This window comes from Trichosurus vulpecula, chromosome 1 (assembly GCF_011100635.1).
Source record: "Trichosurus vulpecula isolate mTriVul1 chromosome 1, mTriVul1.pri, whole genome shotgun sequence".
Lineage (NCBI taxonomy): Eukaryota > Metazoa > Chordata > Mammalia > Diprotodontia > Phalangeridae > Trichosurus > Trichosurus vulpecula.
The window spans coordinates 254,872,818-254,888,205 of NC_050573.1; the positions used below are offsets into that span (position 1 = coordinate 254,872,818).

At 38.0% G+C, this 15,388-nt stretch overlaps 1 protein-coding gene across 1 annotated transcript in view; it reads left to right on the forward strand.

The window, feature by feature from the left end:
* LOC118836591 (meprin A subunit beta-like) overlaps nucleotides 1–15,388 on the forward strand; it is a 62,821-nt gene that overhangs the window by 24,368 nt on the left and 23,065 nt on the right. Inside the window, exons 9-12 of the mRNA XM_036743838.1 lie at nucleotides 7,306–7,524; nucleotides 8,830–8,982; nucleotides 12,460–12,675; nucleotides 14,738–15,178. Of these exons, the coding sequence (XP_036599733.1) occupies nucleotides 7,306–7,524; nucleotides 8,830–8,982; nucleotides 12,460–12,675; nucleotides 14,738–15,178 (1,029 nt within the window). The remainder of the gene's footprint in view (nucleotides 1–7,305; nucleotides 7,525–8,829; nucleotides 8,983–12,459; nucleotides 12,676–14,737; nucleotides 15,179–15,388) is intronic.

Here is a 15,388-nt window from a genome sequence, read left to right on the forward strand (position 1 = left end):
AACTAGCCAATGGCAAAGCCAGAACTAGTAACCAATTATGAAACTTTCCTCCTTACTGTGTTGCCTTCCATATAGAGATAGCATCTTAACATAATGTTTAGCATAACATATATGGAGTGTAAATATTATATATAATTATACAATGTAAGATGTAAATATTAGCTACATAAATAATGTAATGAGTATACATTGTTTGGCAATGTTAATATCTTTGGACCATTTATCTATTAGGGAATGATCTTATGTTTTATAATTAACCTCAATTCCCTATATATTTAAGAAATAAGACCTTTATCTGAGAAGCTTACTGTAAATTTTTTTTTTACATATTTCCCGATTTCCTTCTAATTTTGGCTCCATTGTTTTTGTTTGTGCTAAAACTGGTTAACTTAATGCAATCAAAATGACCATTTTACCTCCCTTGATCCCTTTCTATCTCTTGTTTGGTCATAAACTCTTCCCATCTGATGCTTAATTTTCTTCATTCTCCTCAATATTTAACTTATCTTGGTATGTGGAGTGAGATGTTGGTTTATGCCTAGTTTCTGCTAGATTGCTTTCCATATTTCTTAGCATTTTTCCCCAATGGTGAACTCTGGCTCCAGAAGCTTGGATCTTTTTTTATTTATCAAACACTAAATAAATATGGTCAAAAAATTACTTCAGTATATTGTGTACCTAATGTGTTTCACGAATCAACCACTCTATTTTTCAGCCAGTATTAGATTGTTTCGATGATTATTGCTTTGTCATACACTTTGAAATCTGATACTGCTAGGCTGCCTTCCTTCATATTTTTCATTGATTCCCTTTATATTCTTGACCTTTTGTTCTTCCAGATGAATTTTTTAAATTATTTTTTTCTACATCTATAAAAGAATTGTTTGGTAATTTGGATGGCATGGCTTTGAATAAGTAAATTAATTTAAGTACAATTGTCATTTTTATTATATTATGTTTCAATTTTATGTTTATATTTGTATATTTTATTTTTGTATTTATTATTATATGATAATATCGTATATAATATACTATGTAATATTACCTGATATATTATTTAATATATTTACATTTATTTCATATATTTTTATTATATTTTATTATATTGGCCTACCAATGAGCAGTTAATAATTTTGCATTTGTTTAGATCGATCTTTATTAAATTAAAATGTCTATACCCTTAAGGAATTTAAGTTCTAATTTATGCTTCCAAGGTCCTTTATTGAAAGTAATTTTTATTGCATTATGATCTGAAAGGGATGCATTTAATATTTCTGCTTTTCTGCATTTGTTTGTGAAATGTTTGTACCTTAAAATATGGTCAAATTTTGTGAAGGTACCATGTACAGCTCAGAAAAAGGTATACACCTTTTTATTCCCACTCAACATTGTTCAGAGGTACATCATATCTATCTTTTCTAAAATTCTATTCATCTCCTTAATTTTTTTCTTATTCATTTTAGATTCACCTAGTTCTGAGAAGGGAAAGTTGAGGTCCCCGACTAGTATAGTTTTACTATCTATTTCCTCCTGTAACTCATTAAATTTTTCCTTTAAGAATTTGGATGCTATGCCATTTGTTACCTATTTGTTTAGTACTACATTATCTACGGTATCTGTTAGCAAAATGTAGTTTCCTTGATTATCCCTTTTAATTAGGTCTATTTTTTTTGGTTTGTTTCTCTGAAATCATGTTTTGTATTCCTGCCTTTTTTTTACTTCAGTTGAAGCATAATAGATTCTGCTCCATGCCTATATTTTAACTTTGTGTGTGTCTTTCTAGTCAGTTCTGGTTTTTCATCAGGAATGCCTGGAAGTCCTCTATTTCATTAAATATCCATTTTCCCTCATTATATTTAGTTTTGCTGGGCAGGTTCTTCTTCTTCTTCTTCTTCTTCTTCTTCTTCTTCTTCTTCTTCTTCTTCTTCTTCTTCTTCTTCTTCTTCTTCTCCTTCTCCTTCTCCTTCTCCTCCTCTTCTTCCTCCTCCTCCTCCTCCTCCTCTTCCTCCTTCTCCTTCTCCTTCTCCCAATTACATGTAAAATTAACATTCTTTTTTTTAAAATTTTGAGTTCCAAATCCTCTCTTTCCCTTCCATTACTCCCCTCAGCTTGAGAAGGCAAGCACTTTGATATTAATTATCCATATGAAGTCATGCAAAACATATTTCCATATTAGTCATGTTGCAAAAAAACCCCACAAAAACAGGCCCCCAATAGAGAAAGTAAAAAAAAGTATGCTTTGATCTTCATTCAGATTCAATCAGTTCTTTCTTGGGAGTTTGATAGCATTTTCCATCATAAGTCCTTTGGATTTTCTTGGATTATTGTGTTGCTGAAAATAGCTGTCGTTCACACTTCATTATTGTACAATACACACTACATTATTGTTCATTGTTGTGGTGTACAATGTTCTCCTGGTTCTGTTCACTTCACTTTGTATCAGTTCATATAAGTCTTCCCAGGTTTTTCTGAAAGAATTCTGTTCATCATTTCACAGAGCACAATAGTATTCCATCACAATCATAAACCACAACATGTTTAGCCATTCTCCAAATGAATGGCATCTTCTCAATTTCCAATTCTTTGCCATCACAAATAGAACTTCTATAAATATTTTTGTACATATAGGTCCCACTCCGTCTTTGATCTCTTTGGGATATAGACATAGTAGTGGTATTGCGGTGTGAAAGGGAATGCATAATTATAGCTCTTGGGGTATACTTCCGAATTGTTCACCAGATTGGTTGAACCAATCCACAATTCCATCAGTAGTGTGTTAGAGTCCCAATTTTTTCACCTCCTTTTGGAAGGTTATTCTTAGTTGTAATCCCAGATCCTTTGCCTCCCAATAATCATATTCAAAACCCTCCACTCTTTTATTGTGGTAGTTTATAAATCCTTTGTGATCCTGGCTCTAGCCTTATGGTATCCGAATAATTTTTTTTTCTTTCTGCTTGTGGTACATTCTCCTTGATTTGGGAGTTCTGGAATTTAATTACAATATTTCTGGGAGTTTTCATTTTGGGATCTCTATCAGGAGTTTATCAATGGCTTCCTTTAATTTCTATTTTCTCTTATAGTTCTAGATATCTAGATATTCCCTACAGTTCTACATCTAGAGGTATTCCTCTTTAGTTTCTTGAAATATGGCCACTAGTCTCTCTTTTTGGTCATGAGTTTGAGGTAGTCCAATAATTCTTAAATTATCTCTCCTCAATCTTTTTTTATATCAGTTGTTTTTCTGATCTATTTTTTCATTTCTTTTACTTTGTTTTACTGTTTCTTGATGTCACATGGAGTCATTAGCTTACACTTGACCAATTCTAATTCTTAAGGAATTATTTTCTTCAGTGTACCTCTTTAAAAAAATCTCTTTTCCAATTTGTCCAATTCCATTCTTTAAGAAGTTATTTTCCTTAGTGACATTTTTGGCCTCTTTTATCATTTAGCCATTCTCTTTTTTAAAAGGGCTATTTTATTCAGTATTTTTTATGCCTTTTTTATCAAGCTGTTAATTTTCTTTTCACATTTTCTCATATTACTCTCATTTCCTTCCCATTTTCTTCTGCTGTTTTTTGCTTTTAAAAGTCATATTTTGCTCTTGTAAAATATGCAACACCCATTTCTATTAAAAACACTAGAGAAAATAGGAATGAATGGAGTCTTCCTTAAAATGGTAAGTAGCATCTACCCAAAACCATCAGCAAGCATTAATGGGGATAAGCTAGAAGCACTTCCAATAAGATCAGGGGTGAAAGAAGGATGTCCATTGTTATTCAACACAGTACTAGAAATGTTAGCTTTAACAATGAGAGAAGAAAAACGAATTGAAGGAATTAGAATAGGCAAAGAAGAAACAAAGCCATCACTCTTTGCAGATGATGTGATGATATACTTAGAGAATCAAGTAAAAAACTACTTGAAACAATGAACAACTTTAGCAAAGTTGCAGGATATAAAATAAACCTATACAAATCATCAGCATTTCTACATATTACTAACAAAGCCCAACAGCAAGAGATAGCAAGAGAAGTTCCATTTAAAGTTCCTGTAGACATTATAAAATATTTGGGAGTCTACTTGCCAAAACAAACTGAACAACTGTATGAACAGAATTACAAAACTCTGCATTTTGCTTTGAGACTTTGCTTGTGGATATTTTCATATTTTTGTCTTCTTCAGATTTTCTGTCTTGAACTTCCCTTTTACCATAGTAGATTGTTATTTTCAGGTTCTTTTGCTGTTGTTGTTTCCTGATTTTTCCATCCTTAACTTGATTTTGAACTTTGTTTTACAGTTGGAATCTGCTTACTTCTGAGGTGACGTCACTGTCCCAATCATTAGGCTTTTTTCCCCCTTCTGTTTTTGTAGCTAGTTCTGGGGTCTGTAAGTTTTAAGTACTTCCAAGGTGGTATAATCCAAGGAGAGGTGTGGCCACTACTCTCCTGATCTGAATTCTAGCCCCTATCCAGGAAAGACACCTGCTCGCTTCTGACAACAGGCATTAGTGGATCTTCTCTGTCCCAAATTGTGACCAGGAGCTAGACCCCTGCTCTTCTTCTGCCCTGGAATTGCTACCTGGAATTTGGGCCCCTGCTGCCTTGCAACCACAAGTACTCCTCTCTCTGCCTTGGAACTATGACCTGGAATTGGGTCATGGGCTTTAGAGCTTGTAAATGGTGCCAAGTCCTGTAACACATGCCCACAAGGGGGTCCCCTGTAATATCTTTCTTACCAGGTGTTCAGTCCCCTTACCATTTTCCAGGTGGTGAGAACTCCTGGTACTAGTGCTCTTGCTTTTGCTGTCACTGCTGCTGCCCCCAAGGTCAGCAGATGGTGTTGTCACCATACTATATTCCCAACAAGTCCCCACCCCAGTGCTACGGACCTCTCCTGACCTCCTGCAATGTCCTGAACTGGGAAAATGTCTCACCCTGGCCTTCTATTGGCTATGCTGCTCCAGGATTCTATTTGATGTCTTATTTTAAAGTTGTTTGGAGGGGGATGTTGGGAGAGTTTGCCTAAAATGCTCCCTCTACTCTGATATCTTGGCTTTACCTCAAGGTAGGCAATTCTTGGGTAGGGTCCTGGCAATGAGTGTAGGTTACCTATGAAATATCTGAGCTAAGTATCACCAGAGGGTCACCCCCTTGGAGGTGAATTTTCCAACTATAGCCACTCATGAAGACAGATAGTTGTGGGATTGAAATCTATGGTGGTAGAGGGAGAACCTAAAGTGATGAAACCGTATTGAAGCATTGAAATAAATATGTCCACATGGATCATATTTTAGAAAGTGTTATTTCACTGTAAAATTCTTCTGACTCTGTCATTCCTTTCTGATGCACCCTCCCTTCATTATCTTCTCTGTGCTACACATCCCATCATCACCTCTTCGTACTCATCCATTTTTACCTGCTAATAATCTAAACTTTTCCAACATAATTTCCAGTATATTCTACTTCCACATTTCAGTAATTCTCTTCCCATCTTTAGCCATTGTGATTCACGAACTCTACTTCTGTTACCATCTCTTATTGGCACCTCTCTGCCAGAACTTCCTTTCACGGGATAGGTGCTGGGAAAAGAGGGGACTGAGCTATTACAATATTGATGGATATTGGAGCTTAAGGATGGACCTTTGTATCGCCACCTCAAGGTCGGTTTACCTTCACTCCTGAGTATCTTCTAGTTTAAAGTAGCTTTGCTGTCATTCAATGACTTATGGTACTGACCAATGCAACTTTCTTTTAGGAGCTAAAAGATGACGCTTAAGATGTGATGAAAGTCAACATATACTCAGGATACCACATTCCTAGACTTTTCATAAAATAATAAATTCCTTTTTTTGCGGGGAGTTAGGAGCTATGATTTCATCATTGTGGGGAAACCCATCTACTGGTGCAGATCAACAACTAGTGTAGAACTTATTGTCTTAGAGAGTTGCCTGGAAGCACTGAGGATTTAAGTGACTTGTCCATTATTACATAATTAACTCATGTCAATGTTAGGACTTAAACCTAGGTCTTCCTAGTCCCAGTGCCAGGACTCTATCCATTTTGGAAGCATGGCAGAAAGTATATGAGTATAATAGAATCATAAAAATTCAGAGCTAGAAATGACCTGAGAGTAGTAGGGATAGAATGGAAAGAGCATTGGTTTGGAAATCAAAATATTTAGATTTGAATTCCAGCTCAGCCACTTACTGGTTGAATGATCTTCAATGGGTTGGACTAGATGGTCACTGAGGTCCCTTCCGACCCTCCAATTGCATGATCTCCAACAGTTGTTTAACTTTACTTAGCTTTAGTTTCTTCTTTCATGAAAAGGACATATGTGTTATACTATGTATGCCACTGGAACATTAAGGATCAAATGAAATACTGTATTCAAAGTGTAATATACTTGTAAAGCACAATATAGATGTCAGTTCTTTATTCTCCGAATGTATCCGTATCACATAGTTTATTTTAATTTAAATTTTGTTATTTTTAAGGTTTCATCATGAACTTGACTGTCATCAACAAACATAATTTTCATATTCAAAGGTTATAAAAAGAGGTTTGAATATGAAACCATGAACAGGCTATGTAAAGCTTATTTAAGGTGGTAGTAACATCACCACCATTCTTGTTTATTTCCCTTTCTGAATTTCCTTTGTTCTCTCCTGAGTACTTAAAAAATGCTAAGTCAATGTTCTTTTCTTTCTTTTCTTTTGCATCACCATCACTACCCCTCATAGAACTCCCATTAATCTCGCACGACACTCCAGGCAAAAACATTTAGTAAGCACCTACTGTGTGCCAGGCACTGGAGAAGCAAAGAAAAGCATGTAACAAAATAGTTATAGTCAAGCAAAATACATTTATATTGTATTGTGTATGTAGTGTGTGGAAATGTGGACATATAATGCCATTTAGTACCATATAACATGGCATAGTGGATACAGTGTAGGCCTGAGAGTCAGGAAGACCTGAATTCAAGACCTGCTTCTAACCCATACTAGCTCCATGGTCAAGGGCTGGTCATTGAGCCTCTCAGTGTTCCCAAGTAATTCTCTAAGGCCATAAGTTAGAACTAAGTTGCTGATCTGCACGGTGAGTTTCCTCACCGGGAGCCCCTCACAGGGATGAAACCAGACATAGGCGCAAAAGAGAACCATGAAAGGAAACATTATTCACAACTACCTTGGATTTGCTATAAGATAACTTAAGGTTCATAAACACTAAGCTTTTAAAATTTAATATTATTCATACTTTTAATTTTATATCATTGATGTAATTTATTTTATTGTATTTATTTTAGGCAAAGAGTCAAATTTCTTCTGTTTTGGTGAAAACGTAATAGAATCCCTGAATGTTCCCTATGACTACACATCTGTGATGCATTACCCCAAAACTGCCTTCCAAAGGGGAACAGAACCAACAATTATAACAAAAAACCCTAACTTCATGGATGTGATTGGACAACGCTTTGATTTCAGTGATTATGACATTGAAAGATTAAATCGACGCTACAACTGCTGTAAGTATCCCAGCCTCTGGGGAACCATGGCTGTTTCCTCCTGTTCTGTGGGGAAAAGTTTCGGTCAGCTTGGTTCTTGCAATTAGGAAAAGTTTAGTCATAATGCAAAATGAAGGAAGAACAATTAGAATTAAATCGGCATTGTTTCAACATGGTGTTTTAGGGAGGCAATTTGGGGCCAGTGGGTTTGAAGTCAGAAAACCAAGAGCTGAATCACAGCTCTGCCATTTATTAGCCTTGTCACTTTGGGCAAGTTGCCTGACTCAGTTTCCTCCTCTATAAATTAGAGATAATATTTTTTTTTACCAGCATCCTCACAGATTTATTGGGAGGAAGGCTGTGTAAATTATACATCACCATACAACTGTGAGCTATTATTGGATCATGATTATTGGAATGAGATTTAATTGGCTCCCTCCTAGTGAGAAAATTCTCCCTGCCAATGTAGTTCAATGGCTCCTCCACAATTTGTAGTCTTAGTGGGGTGCAATGGGCTACTGAGAGGCAAAATGAATTACCTAGAGTAACTCCCACTAGACGTGAGATCAGGGAATGTTTTTTTTCCCTTTCTTTGTGTCCCTAGTGCCTAGCACAGTGCCTACATGTAGAAAATGCTTTATAGCAATATGTGCTAGCTAGCTGAATGATTGACTAACACAAGGCTTATGTGTCAGAAATAGGACCTGGGTTCCAAACTAGCCCTCTAGCCACTATACTCTGCTGACTCCTTTCAACACTATGTGGCTACAAGAAAGACTCAATGACATTCTTCTTCTAAATAGGTCTTCTTCCTGATTGTAAACATGATCCGTTGTGGGATATGGATTTCCATTTGCCCTTGGGAATGTCAATTCAACATCAGGATTTCTCTACCAGACAGGTTTCAGAAGGACTGCTACAGAGCCAGGAATAGGTGTATTTGACGTAATGAAAGTTGTTTTTGGACAGTACCAGGAGGACAGTGAAATGTATAAATTCTTAAGGAGGAGAGAAGGAAGAAGCTGGACTATTGCTCAGCCAGCTCAGTAATTGGAGGAAATAGAAAGAAATAGGCATTGACTCACCACATCCCTTAATGACATTTCCAAGTCAGGGCAGCTTTACCAAGCTGCTGGGTTCCTTTCTACTTTGGCTATTGTGAACTGGCATTAATCAGAGCTCCTCAGGGCACTCAACTTACTGCCCAAGACTTGCTGGTCTCCATTTCCCCCACATTGTCTTCTTTCCTCAACTCAGTTATTCATTGAACTAAAAATAGGTGACCTCCTGACTAGAGAATCATTCAATGATTTTTGCCTTCTGTAGCTTCTTCCATAACCTTTTTGGATTCATGTGATTTTGAACTGGAAAATATCTGTGGAATGATTCAAAGCTCGGAAGATGATGGTGACTGGCAGAGAGTTTCACAGGTGCCTGGTGGGCCTGACACTGATCAGTCAAGCCTGGACAAGTGCATAGGTAACAACCAGAAATTGGCTCTTACATACCTTTCCTTGCTTTCTTCAGCAGACCTCTTAGCATTTGTCTTGACCAGCTTAGTCATGCCCTAAACTAGGATTATAGATTTAGAGCTTCTAGGGACCTCAGAGGGCATCTAGTCCAACCTCCTCATTTCACAGATGAGGAAATTGATGTTCACGGAGTGTAAGTGACATGCCCAGGGTCACACAGGGAGCCAGTGCCAGAGACCTGATGGGGACTCAGGTATTCTTGATTTCCAGTCTAGGAAGTTTATCTCCTACACCAGGCTGGTGCTGTAACGGAAGAAGCTAAGCTAGGCAGAATGGGGTCTTATTTCTAAGCTCTATCAGTCTTATTAGATTTATTATCTAGTTTTAGATTTATTTTAAGAGAAGTTTTGGAATTTGACTGTAGCAAATTAAAATGACTAAAGTCTTCTCCCTTATGTTCCTGCAACATCTCAATGTGTTTGGACAGTGTTAAGGTGGAAAAGACAGTGACTGTGGCATGGTAGAGCTTTGGTTTTGAATCCCACCTGTGATTTTACTACCTATAAGTCACTTAACTTCTTTGAATCTGTTTTCTCATTTGTAGAATGAAAGAGTTGGCCTCAGTGGCCTCAGTGGTCCTTTCCAGTTCCAGATCTTTAGTCTGTAGTTCAGAGGCTGGGCTTCCAATCTGAGGAGAGATTTCTTTAGCAATTGTGTTTCCATGTGTACATACATGTGTGTGTGTGTTTGTGTTTGTGTGTGTGTGTGATTAAACTGTATGTTGTATTTTTCTTTGAAAAATCTGATCTTCTCAGGTGATCAAAGAAGGGGAAAAACCTTGACAGATGAAACCTCATTTATCCTAAGTGTTGCACATTTCCCTTTGCAATTTGGTTTGGGTTAATGTCATCTTAAAACACCACACTGCTAGTCCTATACTTGACGCCTCTGTTTCTGGTAACAAACATGTAAGACCAGATGCTAAAGCTTAGAGCAGTTACACTGGTTTGAATGGTTATGTCAGGACACTAAGAGAGACAGAATCCAGGCCTAGAGGTTCAGAGCTACAGGGGGTCTCAGAGGCTATCTTGTTCAACTCCTTCATTTTACAGCTGAGTAAACTGATGCAGAGGAGATAACTGATTTACTGCAGGGGCAGTGTCGGAGGTGGGGTCTAAATCCATGTCCTCTGGCTGCTGAGACAATGCTCTTTCCATCATAAAGGTATTAGTAATCACTTCTTTATGACTGTTTAGAGTCTAAGGAGAGGCCTTGGGGCTCCCTTTCTTAAACTTCTTAGGACATGATCATTGGGTAGTTGGAGAATATGATAAATGAAAGTGCAAATTGCTCTTGTGTTCTAGGGGTGGGAAAACAGAAAGGTTATGGAGGGGCAGCCTGAAGCAAGGCTCTGAACTTTGGGTTTTTGTTTTTCCTTTCCTTGTGCTTTGAAATCGTTATTACTTGAAATCAGAGATAATTTAAGATTTTTTTTCCTTCTACAAATATATTGTCTTTTCCATAAAATGTGAACTCCCAGAGGGCAGGGACCATATTTTATCATGTCTTCGTGTTCATTCTAAACATAGTTGGTGTTGAGCGAAGACTTATGAAGCAACTCCTAAGGAGCTAGTTAAGAAGCAAATAACCCACTCTGACCAGCCCCATGATCCTCCGGTGTCAACTTTCACTCAGAAGTAGAATTATAGTGTAGAATTATAAGTAGAATTATAGTGATGACATATTGGAGCAGAAATAAACTTTGAGAACCTCTAGCCCAAGTTTTACAGTTTTATAAATTTGAAGATTTTTATAAGTAAGAAAACTAAGACTCAGAAAAGATAAATCATTCATTCAATTTGGACCCCTCTAGACTGGATGGCTCACTAGGAAGACTTAGGCAGGCATTTCCCTGATAATGGAACAAAGATTCAAAAAGGATCCAATATCCTCCACCTGCTACATTTCTCCATTAACACCTGAAGGTAGCACTCAAGGGAGGCAGCATGGTGTTGGGTGAAGCCTACCTAAGTTAGAAGACCTAGATTCAAAATCTACCTTGGTCTGTGTGAATTCTCTCAATCCTGTTGTGTCTCATTTTCCTCATCAGCCCTCTCTTACTCAAATTGAAGTCAACTGCAAGTCATGTCATCATTTCCCTGATGTCATAGTCCTCTTTGAGAACAAAAGGACCAACACAAATACATTTTCCTCATATGTAAAATGAATGGACTAGATGGTGTGTGAGGTACCTTTCAGCTCTAGATCTCTAAGTTCTTTGATGCCCTCTTTTCTTAATCCTTCTGACACGTAGTTACCTTAGCCAGGTGGCACAGTGGATAGAGCACTTGGCCTGGAGTCAGGGAGAACTTAGTTCAAGTCTGGCCTCAGATGCTTCCTAGCTATGTGGCACTAAGCAAGTCATATAATCTCTGCTTCAGCTTCCTCATTTGTGAAATGGGTATAGTTAGATAGCTGTAAAGTTCTTAGCTCAGGGTCCAGATAATAGAAAGCACAATATAAATGTTAGCTATTATTATTTTCATCATCGTGATTGGCTAGTAAGACATAAGAATTCAGGAAGAGTGCCAATCAGGGCAGACTATCAAAGGGCCTTATTTTCTTCACCATCACTGTTTCTTTTATCCTCAGAACTGAAGTGCATTTACATTTCCTGAGATGATGTTCAAATCCTTGGCTTGAATTAACCCTTGTATATGCAGTTGTGGAAACTACTTGTTAACTGGTGCGATGAGCCCCTCTCCTCATTTGGTCCCCCTTCTTCTTTTCTCCTATTCCTGATGGGTGTTTCCTTAGGGGCACATTCTGTAGAGCACCTCTTTTCCTGCTGTGGGAAGAATGGGAGGACATGTGTGTAGATTTGGAAGGATCTCCAACCTGGAGCCAAATTTCCAGTGTGAAAATTTATGATTCAGAAATCAACAGACATTCCCAATCAGGGCTGGGTTTTTTTTAATGGGTTGAAGTTCTACACTTAAAAAAGTGATGGAGAGAATGATTATGTAGATTAAACTTAAAAATCTGTCATGCATACAGTTTTTTCCCCCACAGAAAGCCAATTGTTAAGTATTTACCCGCACACCCCCAAACCTGCCCCATTCTGCCTGGCTGCCTTGGCAGGGTTTGAAATGACATAATAGTGTTTGGTCCTTTTAATACTCCTGTACCTCAGTTTCTCCTTTTGCCAAATGTGATTAGGCCTGGAGCTATGTAAAAGCAGAGTGTTTTGCTATTATAAATGTGTGGGGTTTTTTTTACACATGTGGGCAATTGACTAGTATTCTGTTTAGCATAAAGTCAATGAGCTAATTTTCTAGGTCCCAACTCTGTAGCTTAGGTTGTAGGAAATGAAAAAAGAATCCTGAGTTTATGATGACTTCATGTATTAATATTAAGTCCACCTACCTGTGAAATTTCCCTGTTGGAGCCAGAGTCTTCAAGTCTCGTCTCTATCTTCTCCCAGGTGTCTGTTTCTTTATGCACTTCAACAGCAGCTCTGTGAATGAAGGGGGAAAAGCAATCCTGGAAAGCCGCGTATTTTACCCCAAGAGAGAGTTTCAGTGCTTGCAGTTTTATTACTACAACAGCGGCAGCACTGATGACAAGCTCAAGATTTACGTCAAGGAGTATTCCACAGCCCATCATAGAGTCTCTCTTACTCTCGTGGATGAAGTGAAAGGTATGAGATCTCATCCTCAGAGAAACTAAGTTTGACTTTGATCTGAGAAGCTCTTTGCTTTCCTTTCCCCAACAAGTCGGAAGCTTCTTTCCTTTGTGACACAATCTTTTTCCCTTCCAAGAGGGCACAAGGTGTGTTGACATCCACGGGAGATAGCCATAGTACATTAACGTGGAAGGACTGGCTTTATGAGGAGCCAAAGATTGGGGAAATAAAAAAATAGATTGGACCACCTTGGGGAGAGGGTGCAAACAATGAAGTGCCCTGTCACTGAAGATCTTGAAGCAGATATTGGATGACCACTTTGGGGGATGTTGCAGTTAGAATTAATGATTTAGAAAGGGGTTGGTCTAGAAGCCCCTCATCTCCTTCCTTATTTTAAATTTGCAATTCTACATTGAGATAGCTACTTATACATACATAAACAGTGTGAGAGGTGGAGCAGTGGATGGAGCACAGAGCTGGAGAAGTGTTTAGACCCTGGGCAAATCTCTTATCCTCCATATGCCTTGATTTTTTTCAGCTGCAAAATGGGGATAATAATAACATCTGGGGTGCAGCTAGGTGGCGCAGTGAGTAGAGCACCAGCCCTGGAGTCAGGAGGACCTGAGTTCAAAACCAGCCTCAGACATTTGACACACTTACTAGCTGTGTGACCTTGGGCAAGTCACTTAACTCCAATTGCCCTGCCTTCCCCCCTCCAAAAAAAAAGAGAATAAAGAGAATAACAAAAGAGAAAAAGAAAAAAAGAGAATACCATCTACCTCCTACAGCACGTAGTAAATGCTTAGTAAAGGCTTGATCCTCTTTTACCTATGCCAATAGGTCAGGTAAATTCCCCAGATATCAAGACATTAGGGAGAGATGCTGGGGGCAAGATTTTAGGAAGTAATTTTTCTAAGGATTGGTAGCAATCTGTGTATTATCACTGGGAAACTGGTACTAACTTTGCCAAATTTGTTTCCAAGGATTTTCAAGTTAGTAGGATCTTAAAGTTCTTAGATCCAAAATATAAACAGACTCATGTAATATTTAGTACATAATGGGACTATAAAGAGAGATCCAGGAATTTTCTGCTTTTGTCAGTAGGCTTTGAAGATGAGGTTGCAGGAGATAAATATCACAGTAAAGCAGAAAGTGTGCTGGATTAGGGGGATCCAGGGACTTGGGTTCAATTTATGGTACTGCCACTTACTAGCTGATAGCAAGGGTAAGCCACCTAACCCCTGTGAGCCTTAACTTTCTCATCTATAAAATAAGTGAGTTGCTTACGCAGTCCCTGATAGCTATAACTCTATAAGCCTATTGGTACATTCCTTTAAAACAATCTTTGATGTGAATATCAAACAAAGTCTGTTATTTCAAAGACCTGAGTTCAAATCTAGTCTCAGACTCTTGTTACCTGTTTGACCCTGGGTTAGTCATTTAAGCTCTCTCTGCTTCAGTTTCTCCATCTGGAAAATGGGACTAATGATAACACCTACCTCCCAGGGAACATAATAGATGCTTAATAAATGCTTGTTCTCCCTTTTCCTGTTCTAATAGGCTGGGTAAATTCCCCAAACATTGGGGAGAGTTTCTAGGGAGCAAGATTTCAGGAAGTAATCTTTCTAATGATCGGTAGTATTCTGTGTTTTATCACTGGGGAGTGGGTAGCAAGCTTTTGTGCTGTTAGGAGGATCAAATGAACTATTTGTAAAGTGCTTTGCAAACTCACAGCACTATGTAAATTGTAGCTATTATTAGTATTGTTTCTTACATTCTTGTGAAGAGGACAGATGTAAAACCTAACAGTTGAATATGGCTGTTTGTTCAGCCCTTTAAACCTAGAAAAGTGTAGGCAATTTCATAGGTTACTCAGAAATGTACTTAAACATTCTTCCAGGCGATGTGATCTGGCATGTATATCTAGAAGTAAAATATTCGAATTGGAGAGTGGGTGGAACCATGACCTAGAACACTCTTGGCTTGTTTGGTCTTGGAGGCTGTGAACTCTCGTTCCTTAGTACAGGACTCATTAATTGACTGACTTTAAAAAGCTAACAGTTCTCTTCTATTGCAGATGTACCCATTGGGAGCTGGCAACTCTACTATGTATCCTTGGCAGCTTCCAACAAATTCAGGGTGGTATTTGAAGGAACTCGAGGTGTTGGCACATCAGGTGGTGGTATCTCCATCGATGACATCAACCTTTCAGAAACTTGGTGTCCTCATCACATCTGGAGGATAAGCAATTTCACGCAAGTCCTTAGCTCCAGGGGAGGCACCTACAGCCCTCCATTTTATTCTAATGCAGGCTATGCCTTTCAGGTTTATTTAGATGTAAATGATCAGACTAACATAGGGATATATTTCTCCCTGATCTCTGGAGCCAATGATGAACAATTAGTGTGGCCATGCATATGGCAACAAGCCACAATGACGCTATTGGATCAAAATCCTGACATTCGTCGGCAAATGTCCAATGAGAGGAGTGTCACTACAGATCCATTCAAGACAATTGGTTTGTGACTTTTTTCTTTATTGCTTACTTATTATTATTAATTTATTATTACAAAATTGTATTTTTATGAAATTGTGAATATTTTGAAAAATTTGAAAAATGAAGTTATGAAAGAATTTATGAAATTATCATGAAATTATGAAATATTAATTTCAGTGGGAAAGTGGGGAGGGAGGGCAAAGAAGAGAAGGGAGGGAAAATGGGATGAAA